This window comes from Nannospalax galili, unplaced genomic scaffold, assembly GCF_000622305.1.
Source record: "Nannospalax galili isolate Female #2095 unplaced genomic scaffold, S.galili_v1.0 scaffold336, whole genome shotgun sequence".
Lineage (NCBI taxonomy): Eukaryota > Metazoa > Chordata > Mammalia > Rodentia > Spalacidae > Nannospalax > Nannospalax galili.
The window spans coordinates 7,259,906-7,276,420 of record NW_008343385.1 but is presented as its reverse complement, the minus strand read 5'-3'; the positions used below and the strand labels follow the sequence as shown (position 1 = coordinate 7,276,420).

The 16,515-nt window shown below is 39.0% G+C and overlaps 1 protein-coding gene across 2 annotated transcripts; it reads right to left on the bottom strand.

Annotated features, from left to right (window-relative positions):
- Positions 1–1,285: 1,285 nt before the first annotated feature.
- On the bottom strand, positions 1,286–14,179 carry Gmfb (glia maturation factor beta). 2 transcript variants are annotated; one of them, XM_029566661.1, is made up of 7 exons: positions 13,996–14,179; positions 9,801–9,897; positions 8,461–8,510; positions 7,837–7,886; positions 6,987–7,072; positions 6,302–6,375; positions 1,286–4,942 (listed from the first exon to the last, which is right to left on the bottom strand). In XM_029566661.1, exons 1-7 carry the CDS (start codon positions 13,996–13,998, stop codon positions 4,871–4,873), a joined length of 432 nt encoding a protein of 143 aa, XP_029422521.1. In that variant the 5' UTR covers positions 13,999–14,179; the 3' UTR covers positions 1,286–4,870. The 2 variants fall into 2 exon arrangements, with proteins under 2 accessions (XP_029422521.1, XP_008837770.1); XM_008839548.3 differs by having other exon boundaries at positions 6,987–7,069; positions 13,996–14,172.
- Positions 14,180–16,515: the final 2,336 nt, after the last annotated feature.

The window sequence follows — 16,515 nt, the reverse complement described above, 5'->3', positions numbered from 1 at the left end:
TATTATTTTTATTTTATGTGTATGTATATATTGCCTGCATGTAGGTAAGTGCACCCATGTCGGGCAATGCCTGCGGAGGACAGAAGAGGCTGTTGGATCCCCTGGAACTGGAGTTATGGACAGTTGTTAGCTGCCATGTGGGTGCTGGGATTCAAACCCGGGTCTTCTGAAAGAACTACCAGTGTTAACTGCTGAGCCATCTCTCCAGCCCCAAGAGACTGATTGATTCTTGAAGACAGGAAGACACTAATTACTCCTTTCATAACCCAAACAGTGACTATTAGTACAAATATACCAAATAGTACACGGTAAACTCTAAAGCATTTTAGTGATGTGCACTTATCCATTCTAATAGACAGCTATGTCATATACTCTTGTAGTATAGCTTGTAAAAAAGGTCTGATGAAGCTGGGTGTGGTGGTGCACACCTTTAATGCCAGCACTCAGGAGGCAGACGCAGGTGGATCTCTGTGAGTTCAAGGCTAGCCTGGCCTACAGAACAAGCTCCAGGCCAGCTAGGGCTACGTAGTGAGACCCTGTCTCAAAATAAAAGAAGGGATGTTTTCTAAATTTTATTTTTATTTTATGTGTACAAACATTATGCCTGCATGTATGTATGTGCAGCTGTGTTGTGGAACACCTGAGGAGAGAAGAGGGTGCTGGAGCCCTTGGAATTGGAGTTACAGATAGTTATTAGCCACAATGTGGGTCCCGAGTCTTCTGCAAGAGCAGCCAGTGCTCTTAATGCTGAGCCATCTCTCCAGACCCAAAAGAATGTTTTCAATGGATGCTTATAAATATTGATGTTATTTCTAATAGTATAACCTCCAACAGGATTTCTAAGAAGCACACAGATCTCCTAACCTCTAATTCTCCCTTCCAGACCTAGGTTCACCATCTGCAAACTCCTTCTGCCTCTACTACCGTTCCACTTTCTACAAATCAATCATTTAGCAGCAGGTTGAGTTTTATACATTTTCTTTTGGGGAGGGGATTTTTTTTTTGAGGCAGGGTCTTCCTGTAGCCTCAATTTCACAGATATTGACCTGCCTGCCTCTACCTCCCTAAGTGCTGGAATTAAAGGAGTGTGCCATCACACCCACAAGTTTTATAAATTTTCATAATGTCATTATATTCTCCTTCCACCAAGGTGCCTAGGGATTCCTGTTTGCTTCTTGATTTCCCAAATAAGATAAACTGCTAAATAAGCATGTGACTCACAGAAACTGACAGGTAGGCATCAGTAACTACAAAGGGGGAGACAGTTAGGAATGAAGCACTAGAAGTCCTTTCATGTTAACATTTTATTTAACCCAATACAAGCACCATGCTTACCAAAGACTGTCCAAAATAAACATGCGGTATGAACTAGCAGAGACTGAAACTGCAGCTTAAGGAGTTGTGCCACTTGTTCATTTTGTTAAACAATGACAAGAGAACTGTTAAAATTCACAAGACTAAACCATCAATGTTTCAAGCCTCCTGAATGAGATTATATTGGACCATCAAAATCAGTGGGAATTGCCCTGGCATGTTAGTGATCTCAAACAATATTCAAGTAATTATATTCCAAAAAGCAAGAAAATAGTTTCTATCACAAGCTTAATGCAGTTGTTTTAAACATCACAGGAATATGATCACTGACTTGAAATGTCAAATGGCATAACAAGAAACAAGTTTCTCAAGGATATTCACCTTGAGATCATTGGTGTGAAGTGGCCTAGGAGATTATTTACATTCTTCCAGAAATACAAAATAAGATTTGTCCAGAAATGTTTGAAACATTTCTTCACGTAAGCTGTAAAGGCTCAAACTCTATAGATTCCAGTATCATCAGTCTAAAGAACAAATGAGGAGTGCAACCATACTAATACTTGAATTGATAGGATACAAGTTACTCTCGACTTCCACCAAATATTAGCATTTAAACTCTTATGAAAATATCTATTTACTAGTCCACATACAGACTAATGACATTGCTCGAGTTTTACAAGTAGTCCAAACATTTTTAATGCACCTTCTTTAGTTTCTATACGGGTAGGGGAAAGAGCCAAATTTAATTTGGCAATAAATTCCTCTAACTGGAAACTGTTAGTCAGTGTCAGACCAGGATACAGGTTATGGCAACATCTGGCTCCTGAAAATAGGAGATAAAAGGGAAGGAAACGCTGACAGATGTTTTGCTACACAGATTATTTAGTAATGACAATAAAAAATTTAGCAACATCTTCTTAAATAAGAGTATGTTTAAATGCACTAGGAATCTAGTGAACTTCTTAGAAATAGACAATTCAAACATGTATTTTAGAAGTCAATTAAACAAAACAGTCAACCAACTTTTTGCCTAACATAATTGTTTCAATATCAGAACAAAGTGATTATTACTCAAACTCAGACATTTTGGAATTTCAGCATATTAACCTGAGAACAGCTTTCTTTATATGTCACTTATGTCACCACAAAAGCCATACTAAATACATACTGTGATTACTAGTTGGTTCTATTTTGACATTAGATGCTATGCACAACTTATGTGAGAACAGCAGTTTCAAAACTAATGCTGACTTAGAAAAAAGACAGAGGTTCCCAGGAAAGAATTGCTGCCAAGAAGGAATGATTAAAATTTAAGGCTGAGTGGGAATGGTATACCAGAAAGATAAGGAGTGTAAAACCTGGAGCTACGAAATCTGGACATATTCCTTATGGAAAGGCAGAAAAAGAGACTCAATAGGAAAAATACATTAAAAGAATGTAAATTTTAGTTAAAGGGAAACAACATGTATTGAGGAACACTTTTAGAGTGCAAGATTTACAAATCTTCCCGTAGGACAGAATAAAAAATGTTCTATTCATAACCTAGTTGAACTGCGGCCTTACAAAATGCGTGTTATTGATGAGGAGTCAGACATGCTATTTTAAAAAGTGAGAGTTTTATCGTATCTCTGCTCCTGCTGAAGAATGAAGAGACGAAGGGTTCCGTGTACAGACAGGTCAGTGTCTTTTGACCTTATGGAAGATTGTGAAGTTTTAAAACAATCAAAAAGCGTAAATTTTATGCAGACATAAAAAAAGGAACCTCATTTAAAAATGTTCATTCTTATAGAGCTACTTTACTGCTACAAACCAAGTGAAATAAAACCCTATTGTCTTCATTCAAAAACATGAAAACTACTCTCTACTCACTTGGATTTCATTTGCATTTCCAGAGATTATAAGAGTTATTCTCTAATCACTATCACAATAACTGCTTAAAGAATTCTTAAACTTCCTGGGTGAAGTTTTCTTGCTATAGAAACTGCAATGCAGGAACTTTTCCATCTATTAAGCAATAAAGATTCCTATTCTAGCACTTCCTCATTCTCTGACCAGCAACTGCTTCCTGACAGTGTTTGGGACCAGAAAGATGCTCTATTCAATATTGTGAACATTCCAACTATTTTTACTTCTTTATTAAAGCTGGCAAAGAACACTAAAAAAATACAAGGAATATATGAATGGAAAATATGCCAACATAAAAATGCTTTTGATAGTTTTGAAATGATGACAACATTCTTAATGTAAGAATTCACTCCACAAATTTCATCAGCCTCTATAGTTTATACTTTAAAAAATCAAATTAATATTCAGCACTTACATGTTTACTTTTAAAGTATAACATAGTAAAAGTAAGTAGATTAGAATTCTCACTTCCTGTCAATGAGGCCACCACCAAACATGACTGGCTTGGTCAATCATTCAGGGGTCCAGTTTAGAATTTCTTTTGACCTTTAGGATAAAAGATGTGACTTCTATTCAAGTGCTGTTATTAACTGTGACCAAAGTTTTAAATAATTCTTATATATGGCACAAAACTAATAGCAAATATACCCCAAATTGTAACTCTCACCTGCCATATATATTCACCAGTTCAAGTAGATAGTTGGAATTTTAAAAAGAAGAAGTTGACTTTATTACAAACTTCAGATATACACATTAGAAAATTGTTTTACTTGGACCCTTTAAAAAAGTATTAATTTCATCAAATCTAGAATACTGGCAGTGTGAAAGTCTTAAAGTAATGTTAAAGCTAACAAATCAAAGGCACAGTATTAACACATTTAAAATAATTAGCGCTCACAAAACATTAGGAGGAACTTTATAAATAAAGTGTTATCAACCTAGATTCTAAACGATCTAGCAATGACATAATCAGGAATAAAGCCCTTGCTGTTACAACTCACCAGTTTCTAAGACTAAGATGCTATTTTCCATTAAGAAGAAAACCTAACAGTCATAACTCTACCATAAAATCTAACTCCCAGACCCTAAGAATGAGTGATTGATATAGCTTCTACACTTGATTGAAAAGAAAGAGGAAACCAAGAGAGAATTAAAATTGATGAAAAACTCAATGAAGGTTATATTAAATCACTATTCATGGCTCAAAATTGGGTCCCTTAAGACTTTAACCCCACATAAACTTTAATGATGTGACAAGTGATAATATGCTATTTCCATTTATAAACTGTAATATCCAGTCAAAGGAGGCAACTGTTGTCTATGACAATCTAATATCCATTCTCCAATGGTGTCTGTAAATAGTAACAAATTCTGAACCATAAATTATAGAAATTAGTCACAAGAGTGCAAAATGTCTCTGGAGAAAAGTAGTCCACCTAACAATTACAAATATAAGGAAACACTATACAAGTTTCATTACTATGAAGATGATTTCCTCTTTGTTCAAACTTTGCACAAATGAAGAGTTTTTCTTTACTGCAGGAAACAAACTGTAAGTAACAGTGCATTTTTAGGCATAAATAAGTATTTATGTCTGGTTCCAGTATGGTCAGGTTAATACATAAATACTTTAAAAATACCGAAGTTCACATTAGTGGAAAAATCCAAGTTTTTCACGTAACCATTCTTCAGTTAGGTCTTCAGTGTTTCTTATTTCAAATACCTTAGGGAGGGAAAAAAATAAGCCTTTAAGTTATTCTCTGTCACTCAAAAAAAATCCCTACATATTTGAGTATTAAATACAAAATTCACTTTCTTCATATTGGTCATGACTTAATCTGTGTAATTTAGATGTACCTTTTAGGTAGTAGTATACTTCTTTTAAATGCTAAATACTCAAGTCACCAAAATATAGCAATTAAGATGGTATAAAACCAAAACTTTTTTTAAAAGTACAAATTCTAAAATAGCACACATATGCTAAAAGAGCAGTTCTATAGAACCTTACCCACTGGAAGAAACACCCAAGCATACAAATCTAAAATCAACCTAGTTAGGAGCTGGAGGAATGTAAGGCCAATCCTCATAGTCTGATTATCAAAGAGAAACACTGGCTGACTGTTTTGATAAGGCTGAAGAGAAGTCCACAACTACAAATCTCCAGCAAGAATCTGAACACAGTCCAGAAAGTACAAGGGCTACAGCGAGAGAGATATTGTGGGAGAACAGATAGGAACTCGAGCCAGATGTGAGTTTGAATCTTAGCTCTGTCTTACTAATATATAATCCTGAGCAAGTCATTCATCCTCTGAACCTGCTTTATTTTTATTTTTAAAATTACATTTATTTGTCTATGTGCACACATGCATGCACCTGAGTATGAACCACAGCATGTATGTGGAGGTCAAAGGACAACTTTCAGGAGTTGGTTCTCTCCTTCCACCAAGTGGGTCCCACAGATTGACCTCAGGTTGGTCATCAGGCTTGACAACAAACACCTTTACCTGATGAACCAGCTTGCCAAACCTTAAAGCTCTTTTCTTATTTACAGAATAAAAATATGAACGTCAACCTCACAAGGCTCCTATACAGAGACTGTGAGATTACAAAAGTTATAAAAGTAATGTATAAATTGTAATATCTCAAGTCTAGTACTTTAGGATGCAGATAGTATAAAAGACTTAGTAGAATTAGCTGTCACAGTGACTTTTTTTTGTTTTATGGAGACAAGGTCTCATCATGTTCCTAAGGGTAGCCTTGAACTCATGATGCTTCTGCCTCAGCCTCCCGTTCTGGGATTGTAGGCATATACCATCATAAGTGGTTACAGTGGCTTTTCTGAAGTTGCTCACATTTTTCAAAGTTATTTTTTCTAATTAAATTATTTTAAAAACGTATTTTGGGTCAAAGATTACTAGCAGTATATTTCCAACTAATAAAAAAGCATTGCTAATTTACTACTGCAGTCTAAATAACTTTCAGCTACATAAGAAAAAAAAAAATACATGTCCACACCGATTAGCTATTGCTCTATATTCTACAGGGAAAAAGTCTCAATAAGCATATCAAATAGAAATACTACCTTGGTTAGTTCAGCTGTTTGGACTAACTTATTCTTACTCCCAGCATACATCATCTGCTGTTCAGGCTTACATCCTAGAAAAGAGATTAATGCAGAAATGAGTTTTCATTATTTTTATCTTTTTGAGACTGGGTCTCCCTGTAGTCCCAGCTGTCCTAGAACTCACTATATAGACCAGGCTGGCCTTGAACTCACAGAGATCCGCATGCCTCTGCCTCCCAAGTGCTGGGATTAAAGGCATGCGCCACCATATTTTTATCTTTTAAAAAGATACACCTAGGATTTCACTTGCTACTGAGTTTACAAAAACTTTGGTTTAAATGTGTATGTCTACATTCTGGGGGAGTCTTATAATGCATACTGCCTACACAAAGGCACACAGCTCTAAGTCCACAGATCATTAAAAGGGATTCTAGATCTCCACAGAGCCTGACTTTTAGAGCCTTGACACTTAAAAACTCTGTTCAGCCCTACTTCAAGGAGCATCTTCAATATTATAGGCATATCTCTGGTAACTATATTTTAAAAAATACATATCATGATTACACAAAGTTCACATACACATTAAACCTATCTCAATTTTGGTTATTCAACGGTACCATCTTTCTAAATAGAAAATTTGTCTAGTAGAACATGGTTCAATTAGATCAGAGCCAAGTACACATTAGTAAAGAAATTCACTTACCAACAGGACTGGAGAAAATAAAGCACAAAGGATAGGAAACTCTTCCATCATCATGTTGATATTTATAACTATAGACAATGAAGGTTTTTCTCAAGTTAAAGAAACAAAAGTTATTGCTCTGAGACAGGTAATTATCAACACCTGGAGAGCTACTGAATGGCAAATTAGCACCTTACTCATTTTGGCCACACCTTACTCATTTTGGCCACACCTTAGATATCTTTCCACTAAATGGGCCCCAAAGGCAAATTACAAGCCATGCATCCTCTCAGAAGGCAACTCATTGAAGTATGGCCTTAATATGGACTTTTTTCTTTCTCAATTTTTTTTTTTTTAGTCTTTTTGAGACAGGGTCTCCCTGTAGCCCCAGCTGGCCTGGATTCTCTGTGGAGACCAGGCTGGCCTCAAACTCACAGAGATCCACCTGCCTCTACCTCCTGAGTGCTGGGATTAAAGGCATGCACCACCACACCCAGCTTCTTTCTCAATTTTTATTGTATGCACATTAGAATAGGAATTATTTTAAAAAGAAAGTTAGCCAACCGAAACACAACTTTCCATTTTCCTAGTACAATACATGCACACGTATTTTAATTGGGTTGTGATCATGACATGTAAGGCATGTCTTTTATTCTTAACTTTTTAGTTAGCATAATAATGGGTTTAACTATGGTACTTTCATACATACATTTAGTGCTCTGCCATATCTGCCCCTCCCTACTCCTTCCTTGGTCTTCTTCCTTCCCTTTCTGTTTCATGTCACATACATGTCTTTTGACAGTTTAACAAATGGGCACACAAAATGCTGATGACTAACAAAAACTGTTCCAAAGCACTAAGAAAAGGATATCGAGGTTGCCGTTCAGGGAGCTCATCTTTAAGTTCATCCGGTGAAATGCCCTGTCACCAGAGAGAAAAGCAACTTTGAAGCACTTCCTTACCCACGAGGCCTTTGGAGATACACTAAGAGACCATTCTGCTATGACTCCATTATCACATAGCTCAAAATTACTTATTTATTAACAAAACATGGGGCTGAAAGACAGTGTTCTCTCTGTGTTTATGTTCCAATTGTCAGGAAATATTGAGTGACAGAAGCAACACCTCAGAGGAAACATCTGATTTCAAGGGAAAAAATTTACTTCTACTCTAAACTAGTTACATATTAACAAAATGCTCAAGTGGTAGGACTTTAAATTCCTGTCTGATAAGCTTATTTGTTATAAAGTTGACTCATTTTTCACTAGGCACATACCTCTAACTTCTACCACTTACCCTGGCTCTCAATGCTTTAAGCAAAGCAGTTAAATTAGTAAGACAATGTATAATCAATAATTAGTCCATGCTTTTCATGCATAATCAGTACATATAAGGGGTTCTATAATTCATTTTAGAAGTGCATGTAACTAACAGCACCATTTGGACAACAGTAATTGCTTAATTATGAAAATTATATATAGCTCATTGAACAAACCTCAAGTTCCTCATCCAGTACCACCAGGCGTTTATCCTTGTCAATCTTCACTAAAATAAAAATACAGTATGAGTGAACTGTGATTCTAATGTGACCCTGATTTACCCAACCCATACAGCCTTAGCCTTTACTGGGGGAGAGAAGGGACAAAGAGGGACTAAAATTAAGACATCAAAAAATATAAGCATAAAACTCATTTGAAGTATTAGTTTGTGATCTAGTAGCTAGTCAGCCTATAAGTTTTCAGCCCTAATTCCCAGTATGTAATTTGCTTATTTAGGACTTGCAGCATCTCCTTACAGGTACTGCATATAGGGAGAACAGGATAATTCAAATGCAACTTTCTAGATAAGGAGTCTGAGATGGTAACTGTGACTGAGACTGGCGGTGTGCAACATGGTTAGAACTGCAAGAAAACAGTGAATCAGGGGTTAAGGTAGAAAAATCTTGAGACCTCAAATTTCTCCAGTGCTAGGATTTCAAGGTGTAACGTTATTCTCAGAAAGTGAATTACCAATGCCACCTCCGTTCAAATATTTTCTAATATAATGACACAATCCAAAGCGAAATCAAAGTAAATTTAGATAATCTATGCCTTTATTCTTTTCTACTAATCTAAAAGGTTGACCATGTTTGGTTTTGTACTAATCTCACAGTAAATTATGTGAAGCACTGTGATTTCAAGAGCCTTAACTTATGTGGTAAATATGCTGTTATAGTTTCATTCTTAAGAACCATATGACTACACTGCAGTATTTATTTGTAAAAGAACCAGAATTCATGAGAAGGTATCACCACCTCTGATTAATTCACATCTGTCTAATACATTTCAGCTAAGTAAGGTCTATAGTTTTACATTTTCACTCCCTCAACCTTCCTTCATATTTCTAAATCAGTACCCACAAACTAAGTATTACTTATTAAAACAAGCAAGTACTCATCACAAAACTAAAGTTTGGGTCTAGAATTGGAATAAGGCCCAAAGTCACTATGGATACAATACTGAACTTTAACACCTAGATGTGGGCAAAGGTTTCTGTTTGAGGATGAATGCCCAAGTTAGTTTTTAGTACTCTGGGAAGGATGAAGACTGATGGGTCACCCCACACAGGAACTGCATTTCCAAGTGACCATGACAATCAGCTTCTCCACAGCTGTCTCCAGAGCTTCCAGGCAGCTAACATGAGGGCTATCCATGGCAACAAGAGCAGTTTTGAAAGGTGGTGGTGGGAGATATAACAGGTGGAGGCACTGTGACTTTCTAAAAGCTTGGCTGATTCTATGGAGCTATAAGACAAAAACTAAGACCACATAACTTTGAGGCAACCATATTAGCTTACTTATAATGGCAGCATTGTTGGTTTCTTTGCGAAAACGAAACTTTCTCAGCTTTTCCACTAAATCTTCAGCAACATCACAAACCACCAAAGATTCACTCTACAAGAGAGAAAGGGGGACAAATATATATAAAACACCACGACTTCAATATTTGTATATGTTAAAGAACTTTGTAGTGTCCTAACCTTTGGATCTTCAGTTTAGTCATACACCTTTGCTCACCTTCTGTCAGGTACACTTTAACTTTCTCTTTGGTTGATAAGTGTTTCAAAACTCAAGCACATAATACCATGCATTTCATCAGAAATGGAGAGGAATGGAGGAAAATGGGAAAAGTCAAGGATTACCATCTGCTGTTCAATAAGGCAAGCACAGATTTTTCACACTGTGCAAGAACAGGAAAATCATTTTATTTGGGGGGTTTCAAAATTTGGGGGAAAATAACAGAAGTATAAAAATAAAGCATAACAATAAAAATAAATGACAATTTATATCATAATTGACTACAAAGATATAAAACGGGCTCCTAAGAGCAGGTAGTACTCCAGTTACTGCTCAGCCCACTGCCCCTGTACGTGTGACAACAAAAGCAGACGAAATATAGGAGCCAAAAAACTGCCTAAAAATATGAAGAAATACAATCAAATCTTCCCTCAGAAACCTGGCAAAGAAATAATCAAGTTTTCTTCTTTTAGTGGTACAACATATTACCACAAACATGAGAATAGAAATTGATTGACTGATTGATTGAGATAGTCTTGCTACATTTCATAGCTCAGCCTGACCTAAAGCTTACTATGTACTTCAGGCTGGCCTTGAACTTGCAAGTCTCTTTCCTCAGTCTCCTAAATGCTAGGATTACAGGCTAGGATTATTATACCAATTGTTTCTGTTTTGTTGTTTTCATCAGCAATGGTATGTCTATGTGTGCCTATGTATGATATGTGTGCATGGACATACGTTTGAGTGAATGTGAGCATGCATGTGCCATGGTGTACATGTGGAGGTCAGAGGGCAATGTCAGGCATTGGTGTTCACCTTCCACTTTGTTTGAAACAGGGCCTCCTGGTTGTTTTGTCACTATGTTCACCAGCCTGGCTGGCCATGAGATTCTGGGGATCTGCCTGTCTCTGCTTCCATCTGGCTGTAGGAACACTGGGATTACAGACACATGCTACAGTGCCTGGATTTTGCATGGATTCTGGGGAGTCAAACTCAGGTCCTCATGCGTGTACAGCAACCACTTTACCTGCTAAACCATCTCCCCACGTTCCAGCTGCTTGTTTTTTGACAAAGGGTTTTTTATGTTGCCTAACTTGTGATCCTATGGCTCAAACTTGTGACCCTCCTCTCCTCAGCCTTCCCAGTAGTCTAGATGGCAAGTGTGTGCCACCACGCCATGCTATAACATTTTTAATATGTAAAACTTAAAAAAACAGGCTAGTGTGGTAGTACCTTTAACCCCGCCACTGGGTAGGCAAAGGCAGGCAGGTCTCTGTGAGCTTGAGGCCAGCCTGGTTCATAAATGCAGAAGAGAGTGGAACACTGAAACCCTTCATATCAATCACTCAGCTATCATTTTTATTTCACCTCCCCCAGTAGCCTCAACAACATCCCAATGGACCTGTACCCAAGGACCACAAAAGTCACTTCACCTGGAAATATTTTAGTGTGTATCATTTAACTGACAGTATGTGTCCTGAGAAATATAAACATAGTAACATTATTCTACCTTTAAAAAAATGGATTAAAAGAATTAAAAGAATTCTAGTCTCCAATATCTGAATAGTGTTGAAATTCCCTCATTGTTATCTTTTTTGTAGTTGATTTGAACGAGTCAAGTTGCAAAAGCTAACTTACTTTGCTATAAAGCACTTACTTGCCTAGCATGGTTCCAGCATGAGGGAAAACGATGAAAAGTGTGCTTTGATTGAATGTGTAACAGTTTTGTTTTCACCTTCCCAAAGGCACAACAAAGCCAAAAATCCTTCAGACAAGGAAGACCCGAAAACTAGGTGTGATGGCACCAATCTGTAATTCCAGCACTTGGGAGGCTGAGGCAGGAGGATGGTAAGCCTATGCCACAAGGTGGAACTGTTGGTTTTTTTTTTCTTTGTAAAAAAAAAAGGAGTGGCGGGAAGGAGTCAGACAAGTCAATGCTTACGCTTGCTTACACTTAGAAGCATTTAAGAATGAGTAAAAGCTATATAAAAACAATTCTACATGGTGAATGTTACTTGAGATAATTGAGCTCATGTTCACTTATTCGTTTATTCAACAAATGAATATTTAATGAGTGCCAACATGGTGATAACTGCTAGCTTACTTCATGGTCTAGTTGAGAAGAGACCAACAACAAAAAGACCAGGCAAAAATTTGTACACTAATACCTATGTATGGTAAAGGCTGGAAAGGAGAGCCACACGATGCTTCGAGAACTGACAAGTGGTGAAGAACAAGGCCACTGGAGGCCAGTAAAAGCCACCAGGACTAAAACTGCCCATGTGAAGAAGTAAAGCCAAGCATAGTAGCCAAGATCATGAAAGGACAGAGGGACTCAGGTACAGACAAGGAGCAGGGATGTGGTCCAAGACTAGGTAAGTCATATTTCTGCTTCTATCCCATGGGCAACGGGAAGCCACAAAAATGTTTAAGAAAGTGTGGGAAAGGCAAACATGGTCATATCTGCATTTTGATAAGATCGTATTTGTTGTGTTGTACAAGAAACAGGCAAAGAGCCAGGATGAACACAAAACTAGTTCAGACGGGATGGAGAGTGGCTGGGGGCTAAGAGAAGAGACAGAGAGGTGAGAAATTCCAACAGGTCACTATGCATTGAAAAGCAGGAGCAGCACTGTGTATGTCCTTCACACAATTCCTACTTTATGCTTGAAACAGTATCACTAACACCTTCCCCCAAATCCAAATCATACAGCTAGTGGATACAGGAATCAAGCCAGGTGGCCTGATCTTTGGAGGTTCACTCTTTTAAGCACTACACAGAATTAGGCTGATTAGATATAGCGGAAGAGGACTGGGTAAGAATAAAGGGATTACCAAGATAACTTAGAGGCTTTTGGCTTGTGTAAGAGAAATTAATAGCACCTTTCACCAAGTTACAGAATACTGAATAAAAATCAGATTTGAGGGGGAAACAACTGAGTTCTTTTTGGACAAACTGATGTGCCCCTGAGGCATTTAAGTGGTGAAAAATTTTCCAAGTATATGAACTCAGGTCTGAGGTACAAATTCACAAGACAACTGAGCATAGGTTGTAAACAAGAGTGAAGGGAAGAGAAATGAAGGATCAGGTTGGAGCCTAGGGCTCTCCATGATGGGCACTGTCCAGGGAAAGGCAAACGGAATGCAAGGGAAACAGATGGATCAGCAGCCGCAGTAGGAAAGCCAGGAGTTTTGAATCCCAGAAACCAGGAGGAAGCACGGGAGAAGCCTTCCAACAGGACAGAGTGTCAACACCCTGGAATGTGGCTCAAAGGTCGAGAATGCTGAAAATTCCGGAGTTCACTGGGTTCAAAGACCGGGACAGCTGCTAGATGAAAAGTGAAGAGGTAGCGGGAGACCACTGTTTTTCTCTTGTTTTCAATCAAACTTGATCCTATTAAAAAGAATTTTGGGCAGAGTCCTGAAGACCCTTCATCACAACTGACTTAATTCTCCACTTTATTTTTATATTTTTTATATCCATCGTCAGAATAGCAGCCACAGCCCTAGATGCAGCAAAAATAAATCGTTGACAGTTAAAGGCCAAACGGTAGCGCCTTGGGACATAAGGTTTTCAACAACCACAACCCGAAGAATGCCGGGATGAGGAGACATCTTCAGGGGTACCGGGGGCCGGGGGTGGGAAGTAGAAGGAAGACTGGGCAAGGCCAGAATGCAATCAGAGCCCCAGCGCCCGCTGCAAACACCGACCCTCTGGCCCGGCCTGCCGCAGGGGAGCTGTCGCCTGGGGGGCCCGGTGGACCAGACGCCGTCCACCCCGCGCGGTGGACTCTGTTTCGGTCGGGCCCCGGGGTGGGTGAGCCCGGCCGCACTGAGGATGCTGACTTCGGACGCCGCCACGGCGGAGGCCAAGTTCCCAACCGTCGACCCCACGGGCGGCCGCCGCAGCTCTGGAGACTAGGAGAGGCCGGCGGCCAGCCCAGCCCTCCGGTGCCGCCCTCCGCCGCCACTCACCATTTTCCTTCCGGCCGTCAGCAGCCCGCAGCCGTCTCTCAGGCCCCTTTAAGAATGGCTCGGCAGCCGCCTCCCTTCCTGCCCGGTCGCCTGAATGTGCCGCCCCCACCCAGCGACGAGGCCGCGGCAGCCGGCACGTGACGGCAAACGGCAAGATGCCCGGCCCAAAATTCATCGCAACGCGAAGGCCAGTCTCTCTCTCTCTCTCTCTCTCTCTCTCTCTCTCTCGTCAATGATTTTAGTGACAAATATCTGTGCGGATCACAGCTTACTTTCCAAATTTAATGCTCTTCAAATCTAGATACAGCTTCTTTCCTTACAACTGCCTTCAAACCGCACCTCTAGCTGCTTTCCAAAATTTGGTTAATCTGCTTCTTTTCCAAATAGTATTTATATACTAAAGTATGAATAATGATCAGTGTTCCCTTCAAACCACTGCCAAATTGCACTTTGAAAACTGAGGTGCCATTTTTCTGTCCCAATTATGACGAATTACATGACTTAAATACATTTGTTAAAATTCATAAAACTTGGGCAGGAGAGATGGCTCAGCGGTTAAGAACACTGGCTGTTCTTGCAGAAGACCTGGGTTCCAATCCCAGCATCCACATGGCAGCTAAAAACTGTCCATAACTCCAGTTCCAGGGGATCCCACAGCCTCTTCTGACCTCCACAGGCATTGCATAACACATGCAGGCAATACACGCATACACATAAAATAAAAATAATAAAATATTTTTTAAAAAATTCATAAAACTTACACCAAACAGGATGAATCTTATTTTGAAATTAATTTTTAGAAACGTCTAAAATAAAATAATAAAAAGGCTATGGAGAGCAGAATAGACACAAGAAAATTATTTGGAAGATTATTATAGTGATCTGAGGGAAGACACAGCTAAGATCAAGGTAGAAATGGTGAAGAGTAAAAAATTTTTTGGGTCAGGGTTTCCAACCTCAGCAATATTGACATCAGGTCTGGTGATTCTTTGTTGTAGGTAAGGGGTACTGTGCATTGCAGTTATGTTCTGCAGCATTCTGGACCTCTACCCTTTAGATGCCAGTAGTACCTCCTCTCCCCAGCTTCTAACAACAAAAACGTCTCTAAACATTGCCTAATGCTGAGGTAGGGGTAGGATCACCCACAAGTGAGGACCACTATTCTAGGTGACTATTTTGAGCTTTGGGCCACAGATTGACATTTGGGAGAGCACTCAGGTGGGCCAGGTCCCACCCTCCTTTGACTCAGAAGCTGGGAACCTCCATCCAGAGGAATGTGGGGAAGATGCCCACCCTCAGTTCCGTGTAATTTCACATTAGTAGTCATTGGCCTCCATTTGGTCTAATTTCACATTAGTAGTCAGTGCTATTACATTGGATAAGACTCGTTCTACTTAGTATGTATAGACAGCAGAAGCCGAACATTTAAAACCATGAGATTTTTTAAATTAAATTATTTATATTTTATGTGTATGAGGGTTTTGGGTGTATATATGTTAAGTGTACTACATTTGTGAAATCCTGCAGAGGCCAGAAGAGAGCTTCTGATTCCCTGGAACTGAAGTTACAGTTGGTTGTTATCTACCATGTGGATGCTGGAGACTGAATCCCAGTTCCCTGCAAGAACAGTAAATGCTCTTTCTTAACTGTTGAGCCATCTCTCCAGCTCCACCATGAGAGATTTTTCACTATAGAGATTTGGAAGCTTAACTGGCTATAAAGAGTTTAGCTGTTATTGTCTGCCAAAGTAAGACAAGATTTTCCACAGTCTTTGTCATCTATAACTTCACACTCAAGGTGCACATTCATTTCCATGGTGCAGTTATTGTTTCAAAGTTTGAAACTCAAGGTTATGATACTTTTATTATATTCCTATCGGTATTCCAAAATTGAGATAAATTTGCTCTTCTAAAAGGACCATATGAATGCAAGGGTTGACAACTTGGAGAAGAAATATGAGAACATTTTAAAATATTTTTATTTCCTGTTGGGACTTTCTCCTTGGACATCCATAAATAACTATCAAGGATGAATAGAACTGTGGTGTCAGGAATCCAAAAAGAAGAAAGAAAGGAGGGAGAGAGGGAGGAAGGGAGGCAGGGAGGGAGGGAAGGAAAGAAAAGCAAACAACTCTTCTGTCTCTCCTTCCTTCCTTGCTATAGAAGCACTGGGATTACAGACATGTCCCTTGTCTGGCTTTTATAGGGGTTCTGAAGATCTGAACTCAGGTTCTCAAGTTTGCACAGGCAAGCACTTTACCCACTGAGCCATCACCCCAGAAAAAGATTAAGATATCTTTAGTTGATAAATATAAGCTCCCATCATCCTCTCTTCACCCCCATACTATTTAGTAGGGCACTTTTCAAGAACAAACATAAAGTGTTGGCCTGTGCAAACTTGAGGGCCTGAGTTCATAGCCAGGTATAGTGGTACAAGCTTGTAATCCCAGCACTAGGGAGGTAATGGATGTTGACCGACACCTACGTTGTCCTTTGGTCTCTACAAGTACACACACATACA

Bases quoted from the DNA above. Each gene is read 5' to 3' on its own strand.
- Gmfb (XM_029566661.1), bottom strand. The intron at 7,887-8,460 runs GTTTGTTCAATG...CTCTGGTGACAG, and splicing joins TACTGGATGAGGAACTTGAG to GGCATTTCACCGGATGAACT. The intron at 7,073-7,836 runs ATATCCTTTTCT...TAACTTGAGAAA, and splicing joins CTCCCTGAACGGCAACCTCG to AACCTTCATTGTCTATAGTT.